This window comes from Rhinatrema bivittatum, chromosome 3, assembly GCF_901001135.1.
Source record: "Rhinatrema bivittatum chromosome 3, aRhiBiv1.1, whole genome shotgun sequence".
In the NCBI taxonomy this organism is placed as follows: domain Eukaryota; kingdom Metazoa; phylum Chordata; class Amphibia; order Gymnophiona; family Rhinatrematidae; genus Rhinatrema; species Rhinatrema bivittatum.
The window spans coordinates 253,214,427-253,241,450 of NC_042617.1; the positions used below are offsets into that span (position 1 = coordinate 253,214,427).

Here is a 27,024-nt window from a genome sequence, read left to right on the forward strand (position 1 = left end):
TTTGGGTATGTGTTTGCTGCTCCCGAACACTTTTAATTGCGTCGCCGTCGGCATCCACGCGAGTCTCAAGCTCAAAGAGGCGGCGTCCCTGGTCGGCCATCTCTGATTTAAGTTCCTCAATCGAGGTCATTATGTCCTGGGTTTTACTGGTAATTTCAGTTTTTAAGTCTGCAAACCAGATTTTCATTTCCGATTTCGTCGGAAAGTCCCCTGCAACCACAGGGATTAAATCTCCAGTGCTGGCGGAGACGGAGGAAGCAGCCTCCGTCTCCGCCATTTCTGCCGCACAGCTCGATATCCCTTCCTCCTCCAATTTCTGATAGGAGAACTTGCGGAAATCAATTTGTTTTCGCCGAGTCGACATCAGAAGGAAAGCGGGATGGTAATCCTGTAACGGCACTCGTATTTTATATACTCGATGGTAAGATTAGACCGGGATTGTAGTATTCGGTGGCAGAGCTCTCAAGTCAGGCAGCCATTCTCTGGCGTGACGTCACTTCCTTCCCACATTACCCCAGTTTTGATGGATTTTCACTGGCTCTCTATTGGCGAAAGGATTAAATATAAAATTGGCATGACAGTTTTTAAATTGATCAATGATCAGTCCTGTCCTTGGTCCAACACTATTTTAAAGTTTTTACCAACAATCCAGAAATGTATGTTCTTCTCAGAGGGGCTTACTAGATATTCCATCTCCAAACTTGGCATGCTTACGTATCACTCGGGAATGTTCTTTTTCTGGTGGTCCAGTTCTCTGGAATTTTTTCCTGATGGAACTTCAGCTGTGTGACTTGATCAAAACATTCAGAGGACTTTTAAAGACCTTTCTTTTTAGATTAGCTTATTTGTAAATTTATATAATCTTATTATTTGGTTTACTCTCTTTTATTGTATTTTTTTTAACCTTTGTAATTTTGTTTTATTGTCAAATTTTATGCATGTTTTACTGTACATTGCCTAGACCTATTATAGTGTTAGGTGATTAATAAATGCTAATAAATATATTCAGACTCAGTCCGGACAGCAAAGTTAGCTGCATCAAACTAGGTTGACAGTACAATGTACAAATCTCATCTTTGTGTACCTTTCCTCACTCCAAATCACATCAAATCTTCACTTATATGTAGTGTGCTGTTTGTACCTCTGATTGTGCATGTATAAGTGACCCCCAAACCCTAGCTCTCTCTCTCTCCTGGGCACTTCTCAGCTTCACAGGTGCGATAAATTTAACACATGTTGCAGTAAAATACATATGCAAAGCACTAAAATAGTGCGCCTTGTGGTATCTCAAACATTTCCCAAATCACACCCCTTTTTCTATTGCAAGTGCTATTCATGTGAAATTTATAGCAAAATGTAAATCTAGGTCTCAATTAGCAGGCTAAGTTTAGGACAGCTCTTTGATTCAACCAGATTTAGCCAGCTAAGTCATCCGGCTAACACTAAATATAGAAGTTAGCTGGTTAACTTAGCTAGCTAACCCAACTCCTCTCAGGTACGCCTCCAAACCGCCCCAAACTTATCCGGCTAAATTCTAGCCCCCTAACTTATTAGCTGGCTAGAATTTAGCCAGATAAAGCCTGAATATAATCGGGTTATTTATTTATTTATTTATTTATTTATTTATTTATTTATTTATTTATTTATGGTTTTTATATACCGGAGTTCCTGTATACAATACATATCACTCCGGTTCACAGTTAACAGTAATAACTACTGCCGGGTGGCAGTTTACATGGAACAAATCTTGGAACAGAAAACAGAAAATTTGGTCTAAGTAAATAAGAAAAACAAACTAACTAGGTTCAACTATAAACATATAAATAAGGCAATTTATAATCTTGGATAAATAAAGCATAAGGATAAATACATTAGAACAAAAGGACAGGGTTTGTTTTTTCTTCTAGATCTTAGCTCTCTGGGAATGCTTGCAGGAAGAGCCAAGTCTTTAGTTTCACCTTAAAAGTTAGAATGGCACGGCTCAAGGCGGAGGGTCTGGTGGAAGGGAATTCCAGAGGGACGGGCCCGCCGTTGATAGAGCGCGTTTTCTCAGGGAGGATTTTGCGGGCTGGGTATTCAATCTGTTTTGGTATGCTCTTCTAGTTAATCCAGTTGGAAGGATAACTATTAAGTTATCCGTCTAAATGGCTTTTGAATATGGATCTCCTAATTACCAAAAAATTAGCCACCACCAAGAAATCTTTCCAAAACTTATCTGAACTAATAGGAAAAACATTGATGGGGCCAATTTTAAATTTTAAGTGCGCGGGGTACATTTGTGCGTGCTACCTGGCGTGCACAAATGTACACCTGATTTTATAACATGTGCCCGCTGCCGCGCGCATGTTATAAAATCCGGGATCGGCGTGCACAAGGGGGTGCACACTTGTGCACCTTGCGCACGCCGAGACCAAGGGGAGCCCAGATGGCTTTCCCCGTTCCCTCCAAGGCCTTGGAGGGAACATTTTTATTTTGCTCCCCCCACCTTTCCCTCTCTTCCCCTATCTAACCCATCCCCCCCACCTTATCTCGTTGAGTTACGCCTGCCTCTGGCCTCTGGCAGGCGTAACTTGCGCACGCCGGCTCACCATCCCCCGCCACAGGCCGCTGTCCTGGAGGATTCGGACCCGCCCCCGGACCGCCCATTTTTGAAAGCCTTGGGACTTGCGCGTGCTGCCGAACCTATGCAAAATAGGCTCGGCGCACGCAGGGGTAGGTTTTCGGGGGGTTACGCGCATATCTTAATTGTGTAACCCTTTGAAAATCTACCCCGATGTGTATACTAAAAAAAAAAATTACAACATTTTTCCATGAAAGGAACTACTAAAAAATTACAAATGTTATTTCATAAGGGAAACAGATATCAACAAATATCATTACAAACCTTCAAAAATATTTAGACATGCTGTCATTTACATACTCAAAATTCATTATTATAATTCAACAATGGACATATCAAAAATATATTTTATCACAAATACATTATTTTATTTATTTATTTATTTATTTATTTATTTGCTTATTTAAAGGTTTTTATATACCGATAGCCGTTTGCACATCGTATCGGTTTACATGCTGAGGTAGATCTTCAAAACATACACGCGCGCGTACTTCCGGCGCGAACAAAAGTACACCAGATTTTATAAGATATGCGCATAGCCACGGCCTCGGAGGGAACTTTCCTTCCGCGTCCCCCCACCTTCCCCTCCCTTCCCCCTATCTACCCCACCCCCCAGCCCTACCTAATATCCACCCCCTACTTTGTTGGGCAAGTTACACCTGCTTGAAGCAGGCATAACTTGCGCGCGCCGCCCCGGCATCCCCCGGCACAGGCCGCAGTGCCGGGGGACTCGGGACCGCCCTCCTGGCCCACCCCTGAACCGTCGCCACGCCCCCGGACACACCCCCTCCCTCCCCTTTTACGAAGCCCCGGGACTTATGCGCGTCCCGGGGCTTTGCGCGCGCCGGTGGCCTATGCAAAATAGGTACGCCGGCGCGCGAATGCCCTGTGCCTGTAAATCCAGGAGGATTTACTCGTGCAGGGGTTTTAAAATCTACCCCATAACTTATAACATGATAGAGAAAATACATGGAACGATTTGGTTACATGGTATGGTAAACGGAGGGTGTATGAACATGGTATGTAGAGGTTAAGGGTGTTGAGAGGAAACTATATATGTAGAAGAAATATGAATATAAGTATAAATATTGATATGAGCAGAATATAAATATGAATATAACTATAAGCAGAACTATGTACACATTAGAGGGTGTGGTCTGGGATGGTACAAGATGTTTAATAGTGACTTGGTGTGAAAAACATATATGCATATTATATAATTGAAACTGTAGTCCAAAGTTATGTAGCAAGATAGTGCCAGGGGGAGAGGTTATGGGTAAACGAGCTTGAACAGCCATGTTTTCAATTTTTTTTCTAATTTGAGTGTGCATGGTTCCATGCGTATGTCGGGTAGCATTGAGTTCCAATTGATGGGTCCTGCTATTGAGAGTGCTCTGTCTCTAGTGGAGGACCATTGTGTGGTTTTGGGAGAGGGAATGTGAAGGGTACCTTTATAGGCGGATCTGGTTGGTCTGTTAGACGAGTTTTACATTTACATTAATAAATCTGAATACCTACATTCATACATCAGTACTGTATTAACTTCTGAATCTGGAATTGTTGTGTTCCATTATACCTGTTCTTAAAATAAAAACTGCTGTCTTCCTTAACGATCTACTATATTTTACACTGACAACCTGCTTCATTTTGAGGCACCCTGAGTTTTAAAACAGACTGTGGTCTTCCTTAATGATGCACTGTATTTTGCAATATTGGACTTGCTGTTTTCTCTGAAGCCCAACATATTGCTTTCGCTTGACTAGTTGCATCAGGGACTTCCTTAACCAAGGGCCACCTTCAAATCTTCAGCAAAAAGTACAACAGAACATATATTTTTTGTTTAAAGTTTGCACTGATATTTGTTGATACCTTAACTAGGAACTGATCAAAATTGAGATGAAGGCAGCAGTCCAGCAGCAAGAGGGGGGCTTCCCAGTCTTTGCATCGAGTGTCACATGTATGATTTTTTACCCACCGGTGAGAAGTTGTACATGTGCATGCGATGCAAAGAGCTCCTGGCTCTCAGAGAACGAGTCCAATCTCTGGAGGCTAGAGTGGCAGACCTGGAGGAGCTGAGGGAGACAGAGAGGAATATAGATGAGACCTTCAGGAACATAGTAGTCCAGTCCCAACTTCAGACTGGCAGCCCTGGTGCTGCCTTGGAGGAAGAAGGTCTCATAATGGGAGAGCACCAACCAGATGTAGCAGGAAAGGATCCTGTAGCAAGGACCTGCTCTCTAGGTGATGCATTGTCCTTTCGCACTGAGGATATATCCCCAAGGCCTACTGCCCAGGAGGGAAGGGTTAGGTCGGCCATCATAGTTGGTGATTCGATTATTAGGAATGTAGATAGCTGGGTGGCGGGTGGGCGTGAGGATCGCCTGGTAACATGCCTACCTGGTGCGAAGGTGGCGGACCTCACGCGTCACCTAGATAGGATTTTAGACAGTGCTGGGGAGGAGCCGGCTGTCGTGGTACACGTGGGCACCAACGACATAGGAAAATGTGGGAGGGAGGTTCTGGAAGCCCAATTTAGGCTCTTAGGTAGAAAGCTTAAATCCAGAACCTCCAGGGTAGCATTCTCTGAAATGCTCCCTGTTCCACGCGCAGGTCACCAGAGGCAGGCAGAGCTCCGGAGTCTCAATGCGTGGATGAGACGATGGTGCAAGGAAGAGGGATTCAGTTTTGTTAGGAACTGGGGAACCTTTTGGGGAAGGGGGAGTCTCTTCCGAAGGGATGGGCTCCACCTTAACCAGGGTGGAACCAGACTGCTGGCGCTAACCTTTAAAAAGGAGATAGAGCAGCTTTTAAACTAGAACAAAGGGGAAAGCCGACAGTCGCTCAGCAGCGCATGGTTCGGAGAGATGTATCTTTAAAGGATACTAATGATGCATTAGAATTAGGGCATCCCGACAGTGAGGTTCCAATAATTAGAAAAGTAGTCCAAGTGCCTGTAACTAAAAAACTCACCTGAGCTAAAAAATTCTAACTTATCCCTATCAATTAAAAAGCAGAATAAAAAAATACAATCAAAAAACAAACTTTGAATGTTTGTATGCTATGCCAGAAGTCTAAGAAGTAAGATGGGAGAATTAGAATGTATAGCAGTAAATGATGACATAGACTTAATTGGCATCTCAGAGACATGGTGGAAAGAGGATAACCAATGGGACAGTGCTATACCGGGGTACAAATTATATCGCAATGACAGAGAGGAGCAGTCGGGAGGGAGGTGTGGCGCTTTATGTCCGGGATGGCATAGAGTCCAACAGGATAAACATCCTGCATGAGACTAATACAAAATTGAATCTTTATGGGTAGAAATCCCTTGTGTATCAGGGAAGACTACAGTGATAGGGGTATACTACCGTCCACCTGGTCAAGATGGTGAGATGGACAGTGAAATGCTAAGAGAAATTAGGGAAGCTAACCAAATTGGTAGTGCAGTAATAATGGGAGACTTCAACTACCCAATATAGACTGGGTAAATGTATCATCGGGTCACGCTAGAGAGATAACGTTCCTGGATGGAATAAATGATAGCTTTATGGAGCAATTGGTTCAGGAACCGACGAGAGAGGGAGCAATTTAGATCTAATTCTCAGTGGAGCACAGGACTTGGTGAGAGAGGTAACGGTGGTGGGGCCGCTTGGCAATAGTGATCATAATATGATCAAATTTGATTTAATGACTGGAAAAGGACAGTGTGCAAATCCAAGGCTCTTGTGCTAAAACTTTCAAAAAGGGAAACTTTGATAAAATGAGAAAAATTGTTTAGAAAAAAACTGAAAGGAGCAGCTACAAAAGTAAAAAATGTCCAAGAGGCGTGGTCATTGTTAAAAAATACCATTCTAGAAGCACAGTCCAGATGTATTCCACACATTAAGAAAGGTGGAAAGAAGGCAAAACGATTACCGGCAATGGTTAAAAGGGAGGTGAAAGAAGCTATTTTAGCCAAAGATCTTCATTCAAAAATGGGAAGAAGGATCCAACAGAAGAAAATAGGATAACGCATAAACATTGGCAAGTTAAATGTAAGACATTGATAGACAGGCTAAGAGAGAATTTGAAAAGAAGTTGGCTGTAGAGGCAAAAAACTCACAGTAAAAACTTTTTTAAATATATCTGAAGCAGAAAGCCTGTGAGGGAGTCAGTTGGACCGTTAGATGATCGAGGGGTTAAAGGGGCACTTAGAGAAGATAAGGCCATCGCGGAAAGATTAAATGATTTCTTTGCTTCGGTGTTTACTGAAGAGGATGTTGGGGAGGTACCCGTAATGGAGAAGGTTTTCATGGGTAATGATTCAGATGGACTGAATCAAATCACGGTGAACCTAGAAGATGTGGTAGGCCTGATTGACAAACTGAAGAGTAGTAAATCACCTGGACCGGATGGTATACACCCCAGAGTTCTGAAGGAACTAAAAAATGAAATTTCAGACCTATTAGTAAAAATTTGTAACTTTTCATTAAAATCATCCATTGTACCTGAAGACTGGAGGATAGCAAATGTAACCCCAATATTTAAAAAGGGCTCCAGGGGCGATCCGGGAAACTACAGACCAGTTAGCCTGACTTCAGTGCCAGGAAAAATAGTGGAAAGTGTTCTAAACATCAAAATCACAGAACATATAGAAGACATGGTTTAATGGAACAAAGTCAGCATGGCTTTACCCCAGGGCAAGTCTTGCCTCACAAATCTGCTTCACTTTTTTGAAGGAGTTAATAAACATGTGGATAAAGGTGAACCAGTAGATATAGTATACTTGGATTTTCAGAAGGCGTTTGACAAAGTTCCTCATGAGAGGCTTCTAGGAAATGTAAAAAGTCATGGGATAGGTGGCGATGTCCTTTCGTGGATTGCAAACTGGCTAAAAGACAGGAAACAGAGAGTAGGATTAAATGGGCAATTTTCTCAGTGGAAGGGAGTGGACAGTGGAGTGCCTCAGGGATCTGTATTGGGACCCTTACTGTTCAATATATTTATAAATGATCTGGAAAGAAATACGACGAGTGAGATAATCAAATTTGCAGATGACACAAAATTGTGCAGAGTAGTTAAATCACAAGCAGATTGTGATAAAGTGCAGGAAGACCTTGTGAGACTGGAAAATTGGGCATCCAAATGGCAGATGAAATTTAATGTAGATAAGTGCAAGGTGATGCATATAGGGAAAAATTACCCATGCTATAATTACACGATGTTGGGTTCCATATTAGGGTGCTACAACCCAAGAAAGAGATCTAGGTGTCATAGTGGATAACACATTGAAATCGTCGGTTCAGTGTGCTGCGGCAGTCAAAAAAGCAAACAGAATGTTGGGGAATTATTAGAAAAGGAATGATGAATAAAACGGAAAATGTCATAATGCCTCTGTATCACTCCATGGTGAGACCGCACCTTGAATACTGTGTACAATTCTGGTCGCCGCATCTCAAAAAAGATATAATTGCGATGGAGAAGGTACAGAGAAGGGCTACCAAAATGATAAGGGGAATGGAACAACTCCCCTATGAGGAAAGACTAAAGAGGTTAGGACTTTTCAGCTTGGAGAAGAGACGACTGAGGGGGGATATGATAGAGGTTGTTTAAAATCATGAGAGGTCTAGAACGGGTAGATGTGAATCGGTTATTTACTCTTTCGGATAGTAGAAGGACTAGGGGACACTCCATGAAGTTAGCATGGGGCACATTTAAAACTAATCGGAGAAAGTTCTTTTTTACTCAACGCACAATTAAACTCTGGAATTTGTTGCCAGAGAATGTGGTTCGTGCAGTTAGTATAGCTGTGTTTAAAAAAGGATTGGATAAGTTCTTGGAGGAGAAGTCCATTACCTGCTATTAAGTTCACTTAGAGAATAGCCACTGCCATTAGCAATGGTTACATGGAATAGACTTAGTTTTTGGGTACTTGCCAGGTTCTTATGGCCTGGATTGGCCACTGTTGGAAACAGGATGCTGGGCTTGATGGACCCTTGGTCTGACCCAGTATGGCATTTTCTTATGTTCTTATGTTCTTATGTTGGTTGTTTCCCTGATGAAATTGATTTTAAAATTTTTAGTAGCTCCTTTGAATGCTTGTCCCATCTCAAAAAAGTGATAGAAAAGGTACAGATAAGGATGACAAACATGGTAAAGGGGATAGAAAAGTACCTTTATGGAGAAAGGCTAAACAGATTAGGGCTCTTTAGCTTGGAAAAGCGACAACTGAGAGGGGTTATGAGTGAAATTTAAAAAACATGAATGGGGTGGAATGAATATTTACCCTTTCAAACACTAGGACTAGGGGATACTCCTTGAAATTAGCAACTGAACGATTTAAAACAAATTGCAGGATATATTTTTCACTTGCACCACAAGCAAGTTATGGAATCTGTTGCCCGAGAATTTGGTGAAGGCACCAAAATACTGGGGTTCAAAAGAGAGCTGGACAAGTCCCTGAAGGAAAAGTCCCTAGCCAGGCAGACTTAGGAAAGCTGCTATTTATTTCTGGGAGTGAAATAGATCAACTATTGGAGATTTTCCGGGTCCTGGTGACCTAGACTGACCAGGGCCGGCTTTTCAGGACGCCATATTCAAGGGGGCACCGTTACCACCTCTCCCTGCACTCAAACATATGATGTCTGCAAGCTGGAGACTCAGAAATCCTGTGCCGGAGGAAGGAGGCTTCCATCCATGGTGGTAGGTGAAGGACCAGCCCGCAGGGAGGAGGAAGAAGAGGGGAAATTGAGAAAAAGAGGGTGATGCTTCTGGGCAGGTAAGGGGAGAAAAGGTGGGGGGAGATCCTGAGCGTTGTAGGCAGAGGGAAATAGATCAGGGCAGAGGGAATACTGGAGGGTCTGCTGTGTCATGGCTGCCGCCAAGAAGGAGGCTGGAGGGCCCCCATTTTCATTTTTCATATGAGGCGCCAGTTAGCCTAGAGACGATCCTGGGACTGGCCACTTGTCAGAGGCAGGATACTAGGCTCGATGGACCTTGGTCTGATCCAGTATGGCACCACTTATATTCTTATGATGGAAACATTTTGTAAACCTTTTTTTTTTTTTAGTTTGCTGTACTAGTTTAGATACGTTTTTAAAAATGCGAATCAGTGCTGGCTAATTGTTTTGGTAATTAGATTTATGGTTCTCAGTATATCCAATTGCTTCCAACTTATGTGCCAACACTGACTCGTTGATCTCCAGTCATCTCCCTTAAAAAGCCCACAAACAATTTTTCTGTGCTTTAGAGCTTCCTACCATTCTAAAACATTTTATGCAGATGCTATGGAGGCAGTAGTAACAGCTCCCTTGAGAAGAGAATCTGGATCATTGTGTAACCATGATGTCTGTTGGCCACACGTGGGGTGCATGAACACTGGTTTCTGCAATTTGTGGCCCATGGTCAAGGGCTGTCACCATGGTAGCTGGGCTAGATGGAGGGAGGTGGGTGCACTTTTTAAAAATGGCCGTAGTGGTGGGATGGAGGGAGGGGACTACTGGTAGTTGTGAATGAAAACCCAGTGGAGGTTGGTTCTAATTGAATTGGAATCTCAAACATGCAGGGGAAAACTGCTGTGCATAAAAACAGAATACTGCATTTTGAAGCCATTTCTATTTTCTCTTGAGTTTCCTTCTTATGTTTCTGCTTCACCTTCTTCCCCTCTCTTTTCCACTTCTTATTTTATTTAAAATATGTATATTCCACCCATAGCAAATAAACTGTGCTTGGCAGATCACAATATAGTATTCACATAGTAAGTCAAAAACAAAATAGTCAAAGAAAAACAATTATAAAACATAATCAATTTCCTTATCCAACTGTAATACCTGAAAACACTAATATTATATACTTGGTTCTTGGAATAAATGGAGCCTTCTCATGCTTATCCACCAAAGTCACATATTTTTCCCCCCACTGAGTACATTTCAGCACTTGTAAATTGGCCTTTGCAAGATCTTGCACTGTGAGGGGCCATCCATAAACAATGGGTAGATCAAATGGTGTTGCATGGTCAGCCTCTGCCCTCAGTCACAGGTGTCCTTTCTGGTAGAATATCCCCATTTTGCCATGTGAAGTTCACGGACTCTAGCAAACTTGTTCTGTTTTGCTGGCTTTAATGTGGAGCAGTGGTGACATCCAGTGGCCACACTGCACCACACAACTGTCACAGGGTCAGTTAGCTCAAGGGTTTGTAACAGAAACAGAGAAACACGATGGCAGAAAAAGACCATATGGCCCATCCAGTCTGCCCATCCGTCCAATTAATTTAGCATTATGATTGTCATCACTTCCTTAGAAGTGATGACAATCATTATCCCATGCTTTATGAATTATCCCATGCTTTATTAATTCAGATACTGTTTTTGTCTCCATCACTTCCATTGAGAGACTGTTCCACACACTCACCACCCTCTCTATAAAGAAATATTTCCTAAGATTACTCCTGCATCTACTCCCTTTCAACCTCATCTCATGACCGCATGTTCTAGAGCCTCCTTTCCAATGAAAAAGGCTCATCTGCTATGCATGGAAACCTTTGAGATATTTGAATGTCTATCATATTTCCCCTATCTCGCCTTTCCTCTAGGGTATACATGTTTAGATCTTTGTCTATCCCCATATGCTTTAGAATAAAGACCACTGACCATGTTAGAGGTCGCCTTCTGGACCAACTCCATCCTGTTTGTATCCTTTTGAAGGTGCGGTCTCCAGAATTGTACACAGTATTCTAAGTGAGGTCTCACTAAGGACCTATACAGAGGCAATATTACCTCCATTTCTTTTGCTGATCATTCCTTCCCTATGCAGCCAAGTATCTTTCTGGCTTTTACTGTCACTTTATCCACCTGTTTGGCCACCTTAAGATCATCAGATACAATTACCCCCAGATCCTGCTCTTCCTTTGTGCTTTAGCTTCCAATACTGTACTTTTCCCTTTGGTTTTTGCATCCTAAATGTGTTACTCTGCATTTTTAGCATTAAATATTAACTGCCAGACCGTAGACCATTCCTCAAGCTTCAATAGATCCCTCTTCATGTTTTCCATTTCTTCCTGGCTGTCCACCAGGTTTTGGTATCACTGGCAAAAAAAGACAAACTTTTCCCAACCACCCTTCCGTTATTTCACTCACAAAAATATTGAAAAAAACTGGTCTAAGGACCGATCCCTGAGACACTCCACTAGTAACACCCCCCTCCTCAGGGAAAACTCCATTTACCACCACCCTTTGTCATCTCCCACTCAGCCAGTTTCTAACCCAGTCAGTCATCTAGGATCCATACCAAGGATGCACAATTTATTTATGTCTTCTGTGTAATACCATAATACATATTATTTATTTATTTATTTATACAATTCTTATATACTGTAGTTCAGAACACATGGTTCTATTTTTGTGGTTTACAAAATATGTCTAATAGATAAAAGAAGAAACAGAATAAATACAATAAAATATCAATAAAATAATAAGATAATTAAAAAATCATACTTTCAAATAAAAACTGAATGTATACTAAAGAGATTAATATAGTTAAGAAAATAAATAAGTTTATCAAGTGGATTACAACGTTATCTATCATCCTGCGCTTCGGATCCAAAGGCTTGTTGAAAACACCATGTTTTTAGTTCTTTCTTGAATTTTTTCAGATCATCCTGCATTCTCAGTTCTAATGGTAAACTAATCCAAAGTTTTGGTCCCACCACTGAAATTGCCCTTTCTCTCACCTCACTCAGGTGTGCAGATTTGACATTAGGTACCGATAACAATCCTTTATTAGAGGACCTAAGTTCTCGTTGGGGCACATGTATTTTGATAGTTGTATTTAGCCAGTCGGTTTTATCTCCATGTATGATCTTGTGGATCATACATAGGGTTTTATGTTTAATTCTGAATTCTAGCGGTAACCAATGTAACGATTTCAGTACAGGAGTAATATGTTCTCTTTTCTTTGTATTTGTCAGAAACCTTGCCACTCCATTCTGAATCACCTGCAGCGGTCTTAAAGTTGATTTAGGAAGTCCCAACATTGTGGAATTACAGTAGTCAAGTCCTGTAAATAATAAAGTCTGTAGAACATACCTGAAGTTATTATTAGAAAGCATTGGTTTTAGATGTTTTAGTAACCTCAGTTTACTAAAACCTTCTTTGACTTTTTTGGATACATGTGCTTTAAAATTTAATTCATAATCGATAATCAGACCTAAATTCTTAGTTGTATCAGTTAGTTTAAAAAAAGTTTGGTCATCCAGTATAATTATTTTTTTTCTTGATTAAAATGTTTCCTGTCTAAAACCACCAAACTCTGCCTGCTTTATTTACAGAGATTTTCCAGTTGAGAGGGGAGCTGAGGCATCATGTTCATAAACGCATGGTACAGGCAGAAGTTAGTGATTTAAAATGCTCTAGAAGGAGGAAAACAGGGATCAAATTTCCCAGAGGAGTGGCAGATAGTGTCAGTGATAATATTTCTAGGAAGCTGGCAACCCTGCCATACTCCCAGGAACCCTATGACCTGCCTCCCATGTTTCCCCAGCATTTTCCTCCTGAAGAAGTGGGAGATGGGTGAATGATGGAGGTCTGTGTGTGGCACATTCTCTCCAAGTCGGTGCAAGGGTATTAGGCACATTAAGTAACATTCAACAGTTAACTCTAATAAGAATAAAAAAAAATCTCCCATTCTCCATACCTGGGATCTTTTGATTTCCAGGCTCCCTGAGAGTGTCATGGATTGGGGGAGGGGGACCACATATAATTTATCCTTTCTCTCACACACACATACTTACACACTCCCTCTCACATACAACCGTGCTCTTGCATACACAGGCTCTCTCTCTATCAAACACTCACACAGGCTTCTTTCACACATATAAATACACTCACACACTCTGAGCCCTCCTCCTAATACCACGGCCCTCCAGGCCTCCTGTTTCTTCAAGCTGCAGCAAGATGGGCTCTGTCTTGGCCCTGCTGGGCCTCTTCTTTTTTGGGTTGCAGTGGTATGGGCTTTGCCGCAGCCCTGCCAGTATCCTTGTTTCGGGCCATGGTGGGATTAGCTCCATCACAGCCCTGTTGGGCCTCATCTTTCTTCAAGCCGCAGTGGGATGGGGTCTGCAATGGCCTCTTGGGCACGTCAATAATCACGTTTGTGACCAGATGAGGCGGCTGCTGCAGGAGTGGTTTTTTGGAGATGCACTTTTGACTGTCTCCAAAATTTTGCTGCCTGCGGCATCCACCTCATCATACCTCATGGTAAAACAGCCCTTGTGACATGCTCTCCTATCCCATTTGTTGGAAGTGTGGTGGCCTTGTGGAGGTCAGCATATGCTGCTGATACAGGGCAGGGTAGCAACCAGGCCATCACCTCAACAAGGAAGCACATCCTGGCCAAGACCTGGCTATTTGTAGCCAGAGGTTGATGTGCAGAACCAAATGTTTTGGCTGCCACATTCTGGTAAATGTGCCTGAGATTGCAGAGCCCGAGTTATCTTATTTTTCAGCCTGCACAGCATAGGAATTCTGCAGGTTCTTCATATGGCCACTCCTGAACTCTTTCCTTTGGCGATCTATTGAAAATGCTATAAATCGAGAGGGAATCTTTCACAGGATATTTCTCAGCTCAAGGAATGGTGTTCTTTTCACCATTCACTTCAAGGTGAATTTTCAAAGAGTTCTGCGTGTGCACAGTTTAGCAGATATATGTGTAAATAGCACAATATTCATGAGAAATGTATTCTGTAAACTCAAACATGTGTGAACAAGTAATAGTGCGAGAATAAATGTGCTCGTATAAAAAAGGGCAGGCCAGGGGCGTTCCAGGGTGGGGCCAACATTTACACGTATAAGTTGCTATTTTATAACCTGCGAAAGTGATGCACATACAGCTGTTACCTGTGCATGTTTGCATCTGCGAATTATCTGGCGTAAGTGAGAATACAATTCTTTATAGCCAAATACTGACTGGGTGAGGGGTCAGTGTAAAATGGGGGGATTTCAGGCTCAAGAATCAAGAGGATCTCAATGATATGGAGATTGACCGGGCAAACTGGGTGGAGTAATTGGTAAAACTGGTAATTTCTTTCATGTGCAAAGGCTACAGAATTTGATGGCTTACACAGGTAAAACCTGAAAAATGCTAGGAATAATACACAAATGAAATTTCCTTGTGTAAAATTAGGAGCAGAAATACTCGCTTATAGGAGACTTGCTCCACTTATCCGGATAAATTTTGACTTCTCTTGGTAAGTGGCGCCTTGCAGCAACTTAGCCAGATAAATTTCAAGAACTGCTGCTTAACCGGTTAATTAAGATAGGCCTGAATTTATCAAAATGCACTAAATATCGCATGTGATAGGAAAAGGGAGAGAGAGAGAGACATAATGCCCTCACACTAGATAGGTATTTATATCTCTATGGGAAGCCTACCTAGTAACTCGAGGTGAGGTTTAGGTATTAGTGTAGGGGTTAGGGGCCATTTTGACATTCAAAGTGAGACATACGGACAGTACATTGCTCTCTTGTGAAGATTTGAGGACCTTCGGAGATTTGTGCAATGTTCTCTCCACCTAGCTTGATGTTACCCAGGTAGAGCTAGGTGGAGAGAACATTGCCCAAGTCTCATCTTTGGGTGAGTTTCCTCACTCCGAAGGCCAACAAATCTTCACAAGAGAGCACTGTTCTGTTTGTACGTCTCACGTTGAATGTCAAAGTGGCCCCTAACCCCCTACACTAATACCTAAACCTCACCTCGAGCTACTAGGTGGGCTTCCCATAGATTGATTTTTTTTTTGATTGATTAGAAAATTTATTAAACGCCTAACACAAAAAGGTCTAGGCGATATACATAAAAACATACATAATAATAAAACAAACATTGCACATATAAATGTAAATATAAAATTCCATAGGAACTATGTCATGTTATACCAAACAAGTATAATTCACTAAATCAAATTTTACAGCAGAACTAGCAGAGTGATCAAACAACTCACATGTCCATGAAAATACAATGAGTATTGTAAAACAGACACATCGTCTTTATACAGTATTAAACACACGAGACAACAAATAGCTCTTAAAAGCCAACTTAAATTTTTTAACATCTTCCAGCTCCCGGATTTCGAAAGGGATAAGATTCCATTGAGCTGGAGCCGCGATGGAAAAAGAAGTTTCTCTAGTGTTAACAAGGCGGGCCTGTCTAACTGTGGGAATATCTAATAAATTCAGTTGCGAGGATCTTAGCGATCTAACAGGTTTATAGATGCGAAGAAGGGCATTGAACCAACCTGAAGACTCAGAATCGCGAAGTTTAAACACTATCATGCCTAATTTAAACAGAATACGTTCATGAACAGAGATATAAATACCTATCTAATGTGAGAGCATTGTGGCTAGTCTCTTTCTCTCTCTCTCTCTCTCTCATGGTCCCCCAGTGGTTGCATGCAGCAAATACAATAGGTCTGGCACTTATCACAAAGGTAATTTAGTATAAAACACACCCCTTTTGCTATCGCATGCGATATGTATTGCATTTTGATAAATCCAGGCCTTAGAAAGCTAAATATCTGCCCTAAAATAATAAATGTGTGCTCTCCTAAGTTAATTTTTGAATAAAGAATTAATCTTAGCCAGCAAGGATTTGTTTATGGTTAAGATTGGACTCTCCTCCTATGATTGAACTCAACAGTTTTGGTTAAAGTTGCTTCCTGGCCTTTTGGTTTGGATAGTAGTGTAGTTTAGATTAGAATCAAATGTAAGTTCTGAGACATGAGCTGTTGACAATCTGTTCTTGGCCTTTTGGCCGCGATTGAGAATCTGTATAATATCGGGGAGGGGGGAATTAAAGCCCCGCTAACCGACCCCTCTAGAGGCATGAAACTATTTAGACCCTGGTCATAATGGAAGAAGGATTACTCTTATAACAAAGTGATAAAAGTCATTAGTACGGTAGTTGGTGAGAGGAGAGTGATGCTGACAACATCTGTATCACTGCTGAACAGCTGAAATTGCATGAATATGTGCTGTTACGTTATGTTTGCCGCTAGACACCATCAATCAAAGCTCTGTAACCAGAGCCCGTTGAGAGGTGAGTGTTTTTGCATGGCAGGTTTCCTGCTGGTTTTAGTGAGGGGGCCTGTACACTGGCAGTACTAGCATCAGCATGGAGCTGGTATAATAGAAAGAAAGCTGGAACCCTGGTGGTAATGTTTGTTTGAATACCAAAGGCCTGGTGGAGACCAGCAGCTGAGCATAGCGTGGGAGGGTTCGTGGGCCACTACAAGGGTCAGTATATTTGTGAGTGCCAGCATGACTACATTGAATGTACACGTTTGACCTGCAACAGAATGTGGGGCAGTTTGTAGGGCTGGTTTCCAATAAGGATGCATTTCTCATTGTACTGATAGCTATTGGAATTGTGCTGTTTGAAAAGTTTTATCTAGGGGGACACCCAGTATCTAAGTCCTCTTTGGATTTGTGGTTTAAGTAAAGTTTAGCTTCTCCTTAAAGGGTTCCTGTATAATTAAATTAAATTACGTAAATAACAGTTTTTTAAATTAAATTACGTAAATAACAGTTTTTTAAAAAAATCTTTCTAATAGTATTTTTTGTCCCTTCAAAGTGTGGGTGAGCTACTAATTTTCTTTTAAGGTAACCTTTGGCCTACTAGCTTTTTTCTTTTTTTAAATTTGGTGTAACCACTTTTCCAACAACTACCCAAAGGGGAAAATATAAAAACATACAGCATAAAATGCATAATTATAATAATTATAATTACACAAAAGATTAAAGCAAACAATATAATATTGAAATGTTTGCATAGCACAATAAAACCAAAACACATGAAATCGTCTAAAAAAAGCAAAATTAAGGATATTCTCTATGTATGTATACTGGGTTCTAATGCTTTGATTGCTTTATAGTAACTATAGTATCCATTTGATTTGAAAAGAATAATTTTTTTAATCAACTTTAAGTACAAACAATGCAAGAAACTAGCTCACACACATGGAGGCTGAAAGAACAAATTATCTAACAACAAGAATGAAAAAGACAATTGTACACCATAATAATTCCAATTATGGAGAAGTCCACGAATAAAGGGAAAACCAAGGAGGTTTGTATTGCATGGTGCAGCAGCAGGAAGTTGCCTTGATAGGTCTGCCACTAATTATAACAAACTGAAGTTACTCAGATAACTTTAAAACAACGAATTTCCCTGACTAGACTTCCCTGGCTAAATGTATCTAGATATCACTAAATATTGGTGTTGTCTGGATAAATTTAGGTCATGCTCCCAGAACGCCATCCTGCCACCCCTCTTTTCATCCAGCTAAATTTTACCTAGCTAAGAAGTTACCTAGTTAGTTATGCTGTTCAGCAGGGCATGAAATTTAAATCTTAAAAGTTATCTGGACACATTTTTTTCAGTATCGATCTCAAGGAGTCTAAGATCTGGACAATAATAAAACAATAAACGAATTAAACAGGGAGGATATCTTTCAAACAACTATGTGCAGTGGCATATACGCATGTATATGGCTGTGCGTAAATCTATGCTAGTAGGTTATAACCCGTGCAAACCATGCAGTGCATTGAAAGCGAGTATTTTGATGCATTGCTGATCATCGAGACCCTCTTGTTTCTTCAGAGGGCCAATAATACATAATAACCACATTTATTATCAGATATGCAAGAGAATTAGAAGGTGTAAAATTACACGAGTAATTTGGCAAATCTGTGCATATAAGTGCCTTTTAAAATAGCAATTTATACATGTACATGTTGGTCCTACTCTGGAGCAAATGAAATTTTATTTATTTATTTATTTATTTATTTATTTTATTTATTTATTAGTTTTTATATACCATGGTTTGGAGTAAGCCTTCACAACGGTTTATAGCAATAACAACAGTTTAAATCAAACAGGGTAAAACTGAATACATTGTAACAGAAAAAAACTTGAACAGATGATTATGATAGAAACTGTGCATTATAATAGAATATTTACATGACAGTAATAGTCTATATACATGATAATTTACATGAAAATAATAGTCTATATACATGATAATAGCATATTTACAAGGGTGTGGAGGAGGGGGATAAGGGATAAGGAGGTGGCAGATATCTAGATAAAGATACTAGGACAGTGCATGTATTTGTGAAGGTAGGGAATGCTTCAATAATTTGTGAAAAGTCATGAATTAGATTGAGTAGAGTGGGGAAGGCCATTATTAGTAAAGGGGTTGGAGACGGAGGAACTGTGAAAGTATATTATTCGGCTAGGGGAACTTTTATCCTATGCCGTCTCTGTATGTTTGTTCGAAGAGCCAGATTTTTAGTGGCTTTCTGAATATTTTTTTTATTTATTTATATATTTTTTTCTATACCGAAATTTGATTTGCCATATCACATCGGTTTACATATAACAAGTGGTCTTAGGCAAGCCTTATAATGACCTGGTACAGTGTAACAGCTTAATTAGATAACTAGCTAGGTACAAATAATAGTTATATAAGATAGTATTATAGATATAAAATGCTTAACATGACTTTTTACAGAATGAATTCGAATTTGATTCGAATTTAAATTAACTATGTACAGATAGTTTTATGTTGCTTTGTTTCCGTATGTTTTCTGGTAGGGTATTCCATAGGCAAGGTCCGGCTAGAGTGAACGCTCTGTCCCATACTGAAATAAGTCTGGCGGTGGCTGTAGCGTGGATTGCTAGTAAAGCTTTGTTGGATGCGAGTTGCGTTTAGGGATGTGTAATTGGATTGTGTTGTTTAGCCAGTTAAGATCCTTTCCATAAATTGACTTGTATAGTATGGTGAGAACTTTAAATTCAATTCGTTTTTCAATGGGTAGCCAGTGCAGAGCTTTTAGTGTTGGTGTGATGTGCTCTGTTTTCTTCTGGCTGGTTAGTATTCTTGCTGTTGCATTCTGTAGAATTTGTAGTGGGCGCAAGGTTGATTTGGGCAGGCCTAGTAGAATTGAGTTACAGTAATCGAGACTCGTGAATATTAATGATTGAAGAATGGTTCTAAAGTCTTGGTGGTTTAGCAGGGGTTTTAGACGTTTTAGGATAAGAAGTTTGTTGAATCCTTCTTTTATTTTCATGGAGATTTGCTTTTTGAAATTGAGTTCAGGGTCTATCCAGATCCCGAGATCTTTCACTTTGTCATTTATTTTGATGGTTGAATTGTCGTTGACATTGTTTTTCGATGAAATGTTTATTGTGGATTTCCATTCTAGGAGGATGTATTCTGTTTTATCCATGTTTAGGCAGAGTTTCATGTTGTTTAGGAATTGTTTAATAGAATTTAGGTAGTTTGTTGATATTTTGAGGGTTTTTTCAAGTGTGTCCATGACTGGAATTAATAGCTGAATGTCGTCAACATACATAAAGTAAGCAGTGTTGAGGCTTGAGAGGAATTGGCAGAGTGGTATGAGGTAGATGTTGAATAGTATGGGTGATAAAGCTGATCCCTGCGGGACTCCTGTTTCTAGTGTGGTTGGTTCTGATTTGGTGTTGATGATCACTTGAAAAGCTCGGTTGTTTAGGAAGGATTCGAACCATCTCAGAGTAGTATCTGTGAGGCCTATATCAGAGAGACTGCTGATTAGGTTTTTGTGGTCAACAGTGTCAAAGGCTGCTGATAGGTCAAGTAGGATGAGGAGGAAGCTTTGGCCTTTGTTGAAGCCCTTTATAATTGTATCTGAGAGGGTGAGGAGTAGAGTCTCGGTGCTGAAATATTTTCAGAATCCGTGTTGTGTAGGGTAGAGGACGTCATTCATTTCTAGATGAAGATTCAGTTGCTTGAGGACTGCTTTTTCAATTAGTTTGGTGAGAAACGATAAGTTGGAAATTGGTCGGTAGTTGTTGAGTTCAGATGGATTTGGATTCTTTTTTTAAGGATGGGTTTAATAGTGCCTACTTTGAGGACGTCAGGTAGGGTTCCTTCTTCCAGTGATTTGTTGATGATATTTGATAATGTTGGTGAGCTGGTGTTATGGCACTCACGCGATCCGGAGCAGCACGGCGCGAGGCAGGGTCCGTTCAGGGTCCAGGGCGCACTCGGGCAGCTTCCGCGACATCGGCAGCGCGGGTTCGATAGTGCTGGGGGGATCCTCCATTTTGGCTTTGCTGAAATCACGCGACGGCGAGGGGAGTCCCGCGCGATTCGGATCCTGGCCACGCCCCCTGACGTCAGACGCCGACGGAGTCCCTTTGCGCGGGAAATTTGAACTATTTAAAGGAGTGCAGTTCTCCTGTTTCCTGCTTCGGCCACGATTGTCTTTGAGCTTTCACTGGATATTGTTTTGCTCGCTTCCTGACTAGACCCGGACTGTGCCTTGGATATTCTGCCTGCTGCCTGCCCTGTTGGATTATCTGCTGTGGTTCTGATTGCTCGCTGCCTGCCTCGACCCGGACTGTGCCTTGGATATTCTGCCTGCTGCCTGCCCTGTTGGATTATCTGCTGTGGTTCTGATTGCTCGCTGCCTGCCTCGACCCGGACTGTGCCTTGGATATTCTGCCTGCTGCCTGCTCTGTTGGATTATCTGCTGTGGTTCTGATTGCTCGCTGCCTGCCTCGACCCGGACTGTGCCTTGGATATTCTGCCTGCTGCCTGCCCTGTTGGATTATCTGCTGTGGTTCTGATTGCTCGCAGCCTGCCTCGACCCGGACTGTGCCTTGGATTACTCTGCTTACCGCCTGTCCTGACCCGGACTGCCGTCCGGTGCCTGCACTGATCCCCAGCGTTCCGAATACTACTACACTAGGTAAGCGGTCTAAACTGTGGTTCCACTATATCCGTCTGGTAACCGTAACAGCTGGTTTGTGCAATTTCTTTTAGGGTATGAGTAGGGATTGTGTCAAGATCGTGGTTGGCGGGTTTTAAGGTTTTAATTAGATTCTCTACTTCAGTGCTGGAGACATGCTCAAAGGTAGGCCAATGTGCTGTGTCTTTACTATGTGGGATGGAATTTGTTTGGGGTAGGTTGTTGAAGCTTTCTGTAATTTTGTTGATTTTTTGTATGAAGAAGTTGGCTAGTTCCTGGCATAAGTTGGTGTTTGTAAGGGGTGAATTTTTTTACTGAAGTACTCTCGCTTGGTTTTGTTTAATATGTTCTTATAGTATGCGAGGTACATACGGTAATTAGCCAGGGATGTCTGGGATTTCTTTTTCCGCCATTCTTTTTCTTTTTTTCTCAGGGTAAGTTTGGTATCTTTCAGTTGTTGTTATACCATGGGTTGATGTTGGCTCATTTGGGGTTGACAAGTGTAGACAAGTGCAAAGTGATTCACTTAGGGAAGAGTAACCCAAATTATTACTACAAAATGCAAGGTTCCATATTAGGAGTCACCACTCAGGAAAAGGATCTAGGTTTCATTGTTGAGAATACATTGAAATCTTCTGCTCAGTGTGCAGCAGCAGCCAAGAAAGCAAATAGAATGCTAAGGATTGTTAGGAAAAAAGGAGAATAACGCACAGAATATCATAATGCCTCTGTATCGCTCCATGGTGCAACCTTATCTTGAGTATTGTGTATAGTTCTGGTCACCACATCTCAAGAAAGATATAGCAGAATTAGAAAAGGTACAGAGAAGGGCAACCAAAATGATAAAGGGAATGGAACAATTCCCCTATGAAGAAAGGCTAAAGAGGTTAGAACTGTTCAGCTTGGAGAAGAGATGGCTGAGGGGAGATTTGATAGAGGTCTATAAAATGAGTGGAATGGAATGAGTAAATGTTAATTGGTTGTTTACTCTTTTGAAAAGTACAAAGACCGGGGGACACAGAATGAAGTTACTGGGTAATACATTTAAAACTAATAAGAGAAAATATTTTTTTACTCAAAGCATAATTAAGCTCTGGAATTTGTTGCCAGAGGATGTGGTGAAAGCTGTTAGTGTAGCTGCGTTTAAAAAAGGTTTGGACAAATTCCTAGAGGAAAAGTCCATTAACAATTTTTAAGGTAGAATTCCAGAAATCCACTGCTTATTCTTGGGATAAGTAGCTTGGAATCTAGTCCTTGGGATCCTGCCAGGTACTTGTGACCCGGCTTGGCCAATGTTGAAATAAGGAAACTGGGCCTTATGTTCTTATGTTCACCCTCTTTTTATGCGCATATATATGCATGCGAAAGCAAAAAAATGCATGTGTTCGATGTTAATAAAATAACATATATATGCAAGTAAGTGCTACTTATGCACAATATGCTAATTTTTACATGATATCTCTTTGAAAATTCAAACCTAAGCGGTAGATTTTAAAAGAAGTGCGCGCAAACTTCCCTTCCCCCTAACCTAAGCTTCCCACCCCTTCCCCTAACCTTTCCCCCCCTAGCCCTACTCTAACCCCCCCAAATTATTATCTTACCTTTTGCGCCTGCCGGCAATGGCTGCTCTGTCGGAGGCCTCTGGCCCTGCCCCCGGACTGCCCCTTTAGTAAAGCCCCGAGACTTACTCGCGTCTTGGGGCTTTATTCGCGCCACCGGGCCTTTTTAAATTAGGCCTGGCGTGCGCAAGGCCGGTTACTCGCGTAACTCTTTTAAAATCCGGCCCTATGTTTTTATTTTATTTTGTGCCTGAGTTGTAAAGGTAGGGTTTAATTACTTTTGTGATTTTGATGACTTTTTATTTATTGTTTATTTTAGTTGATATGTTGTTGTTATTGATTGTGTTTTGTATTAATTTTCTTGTATTTTTCTGTCTATTTAAATGGTAATTTGATGTTGACTGCTTTATAACCTGGACAGGAGGGAAATAAATGGATAGGAGGGAAATAAAATGTAAGAAAATAAATAAATGCAAAATAATGACGCTGCAAGAAAGACAGACACTTACTGGATTAGATAAAGTCTTCTAGCCCCCCTCCCCTCACCAAAAATACAAATAAACAGAGATGCTGTACTACCAACAAGACCCCTTCCAGAAATGAAGTCAAGTATGATTTTAGGAACAAATGAGAGAAAATTACAAGACACACAGGTTATGCAAAATGGAAGAAAAATATTTTTATTGTAATTCCCCCCCCCCCCCCTTTCAGTTGTACAAAATGAAACCTGTTTGTTTTTCAGGACTTGACAGTAGAGAAATCCAGAGCTTTTGCTGTGGAAACCAAACTGAAGGAGCAGCTCTTGGCCCGTGAGCAGGAGATTAATGCAGTCCAAACGCGCATGCAGACCAGCTACCAGGACCATGTGAATGAAGTGCAGCAGCTACAAGGAAAGGTAGAGCTGTTTACTGAGTACACCACCTCTGGAAACCACATTCTGAGGTTTGGTCCTGTCAACAAGAAGAGATGGGGATGGCTTGTAAGGTCTTTCTCTGCAAGTCTTTGTCTTCTGGCAATTGAGTTGAGGAACAAATGAATGCGTTGAATGACCTTCCTTTGGGCTAAGTATATGTTGGTTGTGGAACAACATGAAGTGGGTAGCATTGGCAGATGTGTGAGAAGATGATTCCAGTACAGCCCACACTTAACTTTTACATTAATGTATTTTACATATATTCCATCTAAGTTTCAGAAGCAAACAGACTAGGCTTCTGATGTCGTAAAACTGAGGATTGTACTGTGTATGTGAATTATAGCTAAAAGATATGTCAAGAGGGCTTTTAAAAATAGGTTCATGTTTTTCAAGTTTGTTACCTGAGTTGTTTGATAAAAACAAAATGGAAAACAAGATGTCATGTACTGTAACTAAGTGTCAAAAAATATCAGGAAAGAAAAGAATTACAGAGCTATTCATATAAACACTTTTTTTTTCAATTTAGGCCTAGATCCATAAGTTGTATGTTAAATATTATTTCACTTTCTAGCATATGTATAGACACAGAAATGTAGAAACATGGCAGAAAAAGACCCATACAGCATTATCTACTCTGCCCATCCATATCAACTGCTCAGCTTTACAAACTCTACCCTTACTTCAGAGATCACCTCTGATTGTCCAATGCTTTCTTAAATTAATATACTATCCTTGTCTCCATGATCTCCACTGGGAGGCTCTTCCATGAATCCATCACTTTCTGTAAAACAAAAAAAGTTTCTTAGATTATTCCTGATCTAACCCCTTTTACCCTCGACCCTTCGTTTCAGAGTCTCCTTTCCATTGAAAGAGGACTGTCTCCTGTGCATTGATTCCTTGGTGGCATTTAAATATTTCTATCATATTTCCTTTATCCAGCCTTTCCTCCAGAGTTTACATGTTTAGATCTTTAAATCTATCCCCATATGTTTTATAATGAAGACCTTTAACCATTTTAGGGGCCACTGTCTGGACTAACTTCATCCGGCTTATATCCTTTTGATGGTGCAGTCTGCAGAATAGTACACAGTAGTCCAAATGAGGTCTCGTCAGGAACTTAATGAGAGGCAATATCACCTCTTTTTTCTCACTGACCATTCCTCTCTCTATTCACCCAAGGATATTTCTGGCTTTTGCCGTTTCCATATCCAGCTGTTTGACTACCTTAAGATCATCAAATATGATCACCCTCAGATCCTGCTTTTTTTTTCATGCATCAAATTTCACCCCCTATAGTGTACTACTCCCTTGGGTTTTTAGCAGACCGACTGCACGCCGCTGCATTTTTTTAGCCTTAAATCTTTGCTGCATCAGTTTAACCACAGTGTACCATCTGCTCCTTCAGCTTGCCCATTGGCTTGCAGATGGTATCCTGTGGTTAAACTGATGTTAATGCCAAATTTATTACAGAGAGCGCTCCAGTAATGGGTGACAAATTGTGGACCTCAGTCAGAAACAATGTCCTTGGGTAAGCCGTGCAGCCGAAATATATGGAGGAAGAACAGGCGTGCCAATTTGGGAGCGGAGTAATGGAACAAAATGGACCATTTTGGAAAATCTATTTATAGTAACCCATATGACCGTGTGACCCTTGGATGGTGGCAAGTCCATAATGAAATCTGTGGAGAGATGTGTCCACGGTTTTTCGGGAGCTGGAAGTGGCTGGAGCAAACCTCATGGTCAACTGACTGGGGGTTTCTGTTTAGCACAAGTATTGCAGGAATCAACGTACCTTTAGCGTCAGAAACCATAGTGGGCCACCAGAAGAACTGCTGGAGCATGGCTGGGGTTCGTGCTTGCCCTGGGTGACCGGCAAACTTAGAACCGTGTGCCCACCGGAGGACTCTTTCACGGAGGCGACAAGGCACAACAGTCTTCCCAGCTGGGACCGGGTGAGTTGCAGACAAGCAAATACAGGCTGGGTCAATGATATGACCAGGTTCTTCAGGAGTATCTTCTGGTTCAAAGGAACATGACAAGACATCTGCCCGAAGATTTTTTCCAGCTGGACAATAGCGAAATTTGAAGTTGAACCTAGAAAAAAACACGGCCCATCGGGCTTGATGGGCGTTGAGACGCTGGGCATGACTCAAGTGTTCCAGGTTCTTGTGATCGATAAATATTGTGAATTTATGCTGAGCGCCCTCTAGCCACGGGTGCCATTCCTCTAGGGCTAATTTGATAGCAAGCAATTCCCGGTCTCGATGCTATAGTTTTGTTCCGCAGGAGAGAACTTGCATGAGTAGAACGAGCACGGAACAAGGGATCCAGAGGTTGAATGTTGGCTCAGAACCGCCCTGGCCCCAATAGCAGTTCGACCTGAAAGGGGCAGTTTGGGTCTGGATGGTGAAGTCAGGGTCTAGCAAGGAAGGCCTCTGAGGTGTTGGAAGGCTGTAATGGCTTCCGGGGTCTAGTTCCGAGTATCCTGGCCCTTGCGGGTCAACGCCGTAAGAGGAGCTGCCAGTGTTGAGTAATGGGAAATGAAATGGCAGTAATAATTTGTTCACAAATACTAGCTTTTTTCTTTTTTTAAATTTGGTGTAACCACTTTTTCCAACAAGTACCCAAAGGGGAAAATATAAAAACATACAGCATAAAATGCATAATTATAATAATTATAATTCGTGAATCCAAGGAATCATTGCAGCGCTTTGAGGCTCTCGGGCCGAGGCCAATCTTGGATACCTTTAAGCTTTTCAGGATTCATGGAGAATCCTTGTTGCGAGATTATGTACCCTAGGAAGGGCAAACGGGAGTTTTCAAACAGGCATTTATCCAACTTTGTGAAAAGATGCTTTTCGCGGAGACGTTGAAAGATCATGCGAACATCGGTGCGGTGTGTAGCTAGATCCTTGGAGAAGACAAGGATGTCATTAAGGTATGCTACAACCTTAACGTACAGTAGATCTCTGAAAATTTCATTAATCATCCGTTGAAATACTGCGGGAGCATTACAGAGGCCAAAGGGCATCACCAGATATTCGTAATGCCTGTCTCTGGTGTTGAAGGCCATTTTCCAGATATCTTCGAGGCAGATACGTACCAAGTTGTAAGCTCTATCAGATCCAATTTGGTAAAAACAGAGGCTCCATGTAATTGATCAAATAA

At 41.3% G+C, this 27,024-nt stretch overlaps 1 protein-coding gene across 4 annotated transcripts in view; it reads left to right on the forward strand.

Annotated features, from left to right (window-relative positions):
• RRBP1 (ribosome binding protein 1) overlaps nucleotides 1–27,024 on the forward strand; it is a 263,651-nt gene that overhangs the window by 124,532 nt on the left and 112,095 nt on the right. For all 4 annotated transcript variants that reach the window (XM_029594481.1, XM_029594479.1, XM_029594480.1 and 1 more), the window contains exon 5: nucleotides 23,686–23,838. In XM_029594481.1, the coding sequence (XP_029450341.1) occupies nucleotides 23,686–23,838 (153 nt within the window). The remainder of the gene's footprint in view (nucleotides 1–23,685; nucleotides 23,839–27,024) is intronic.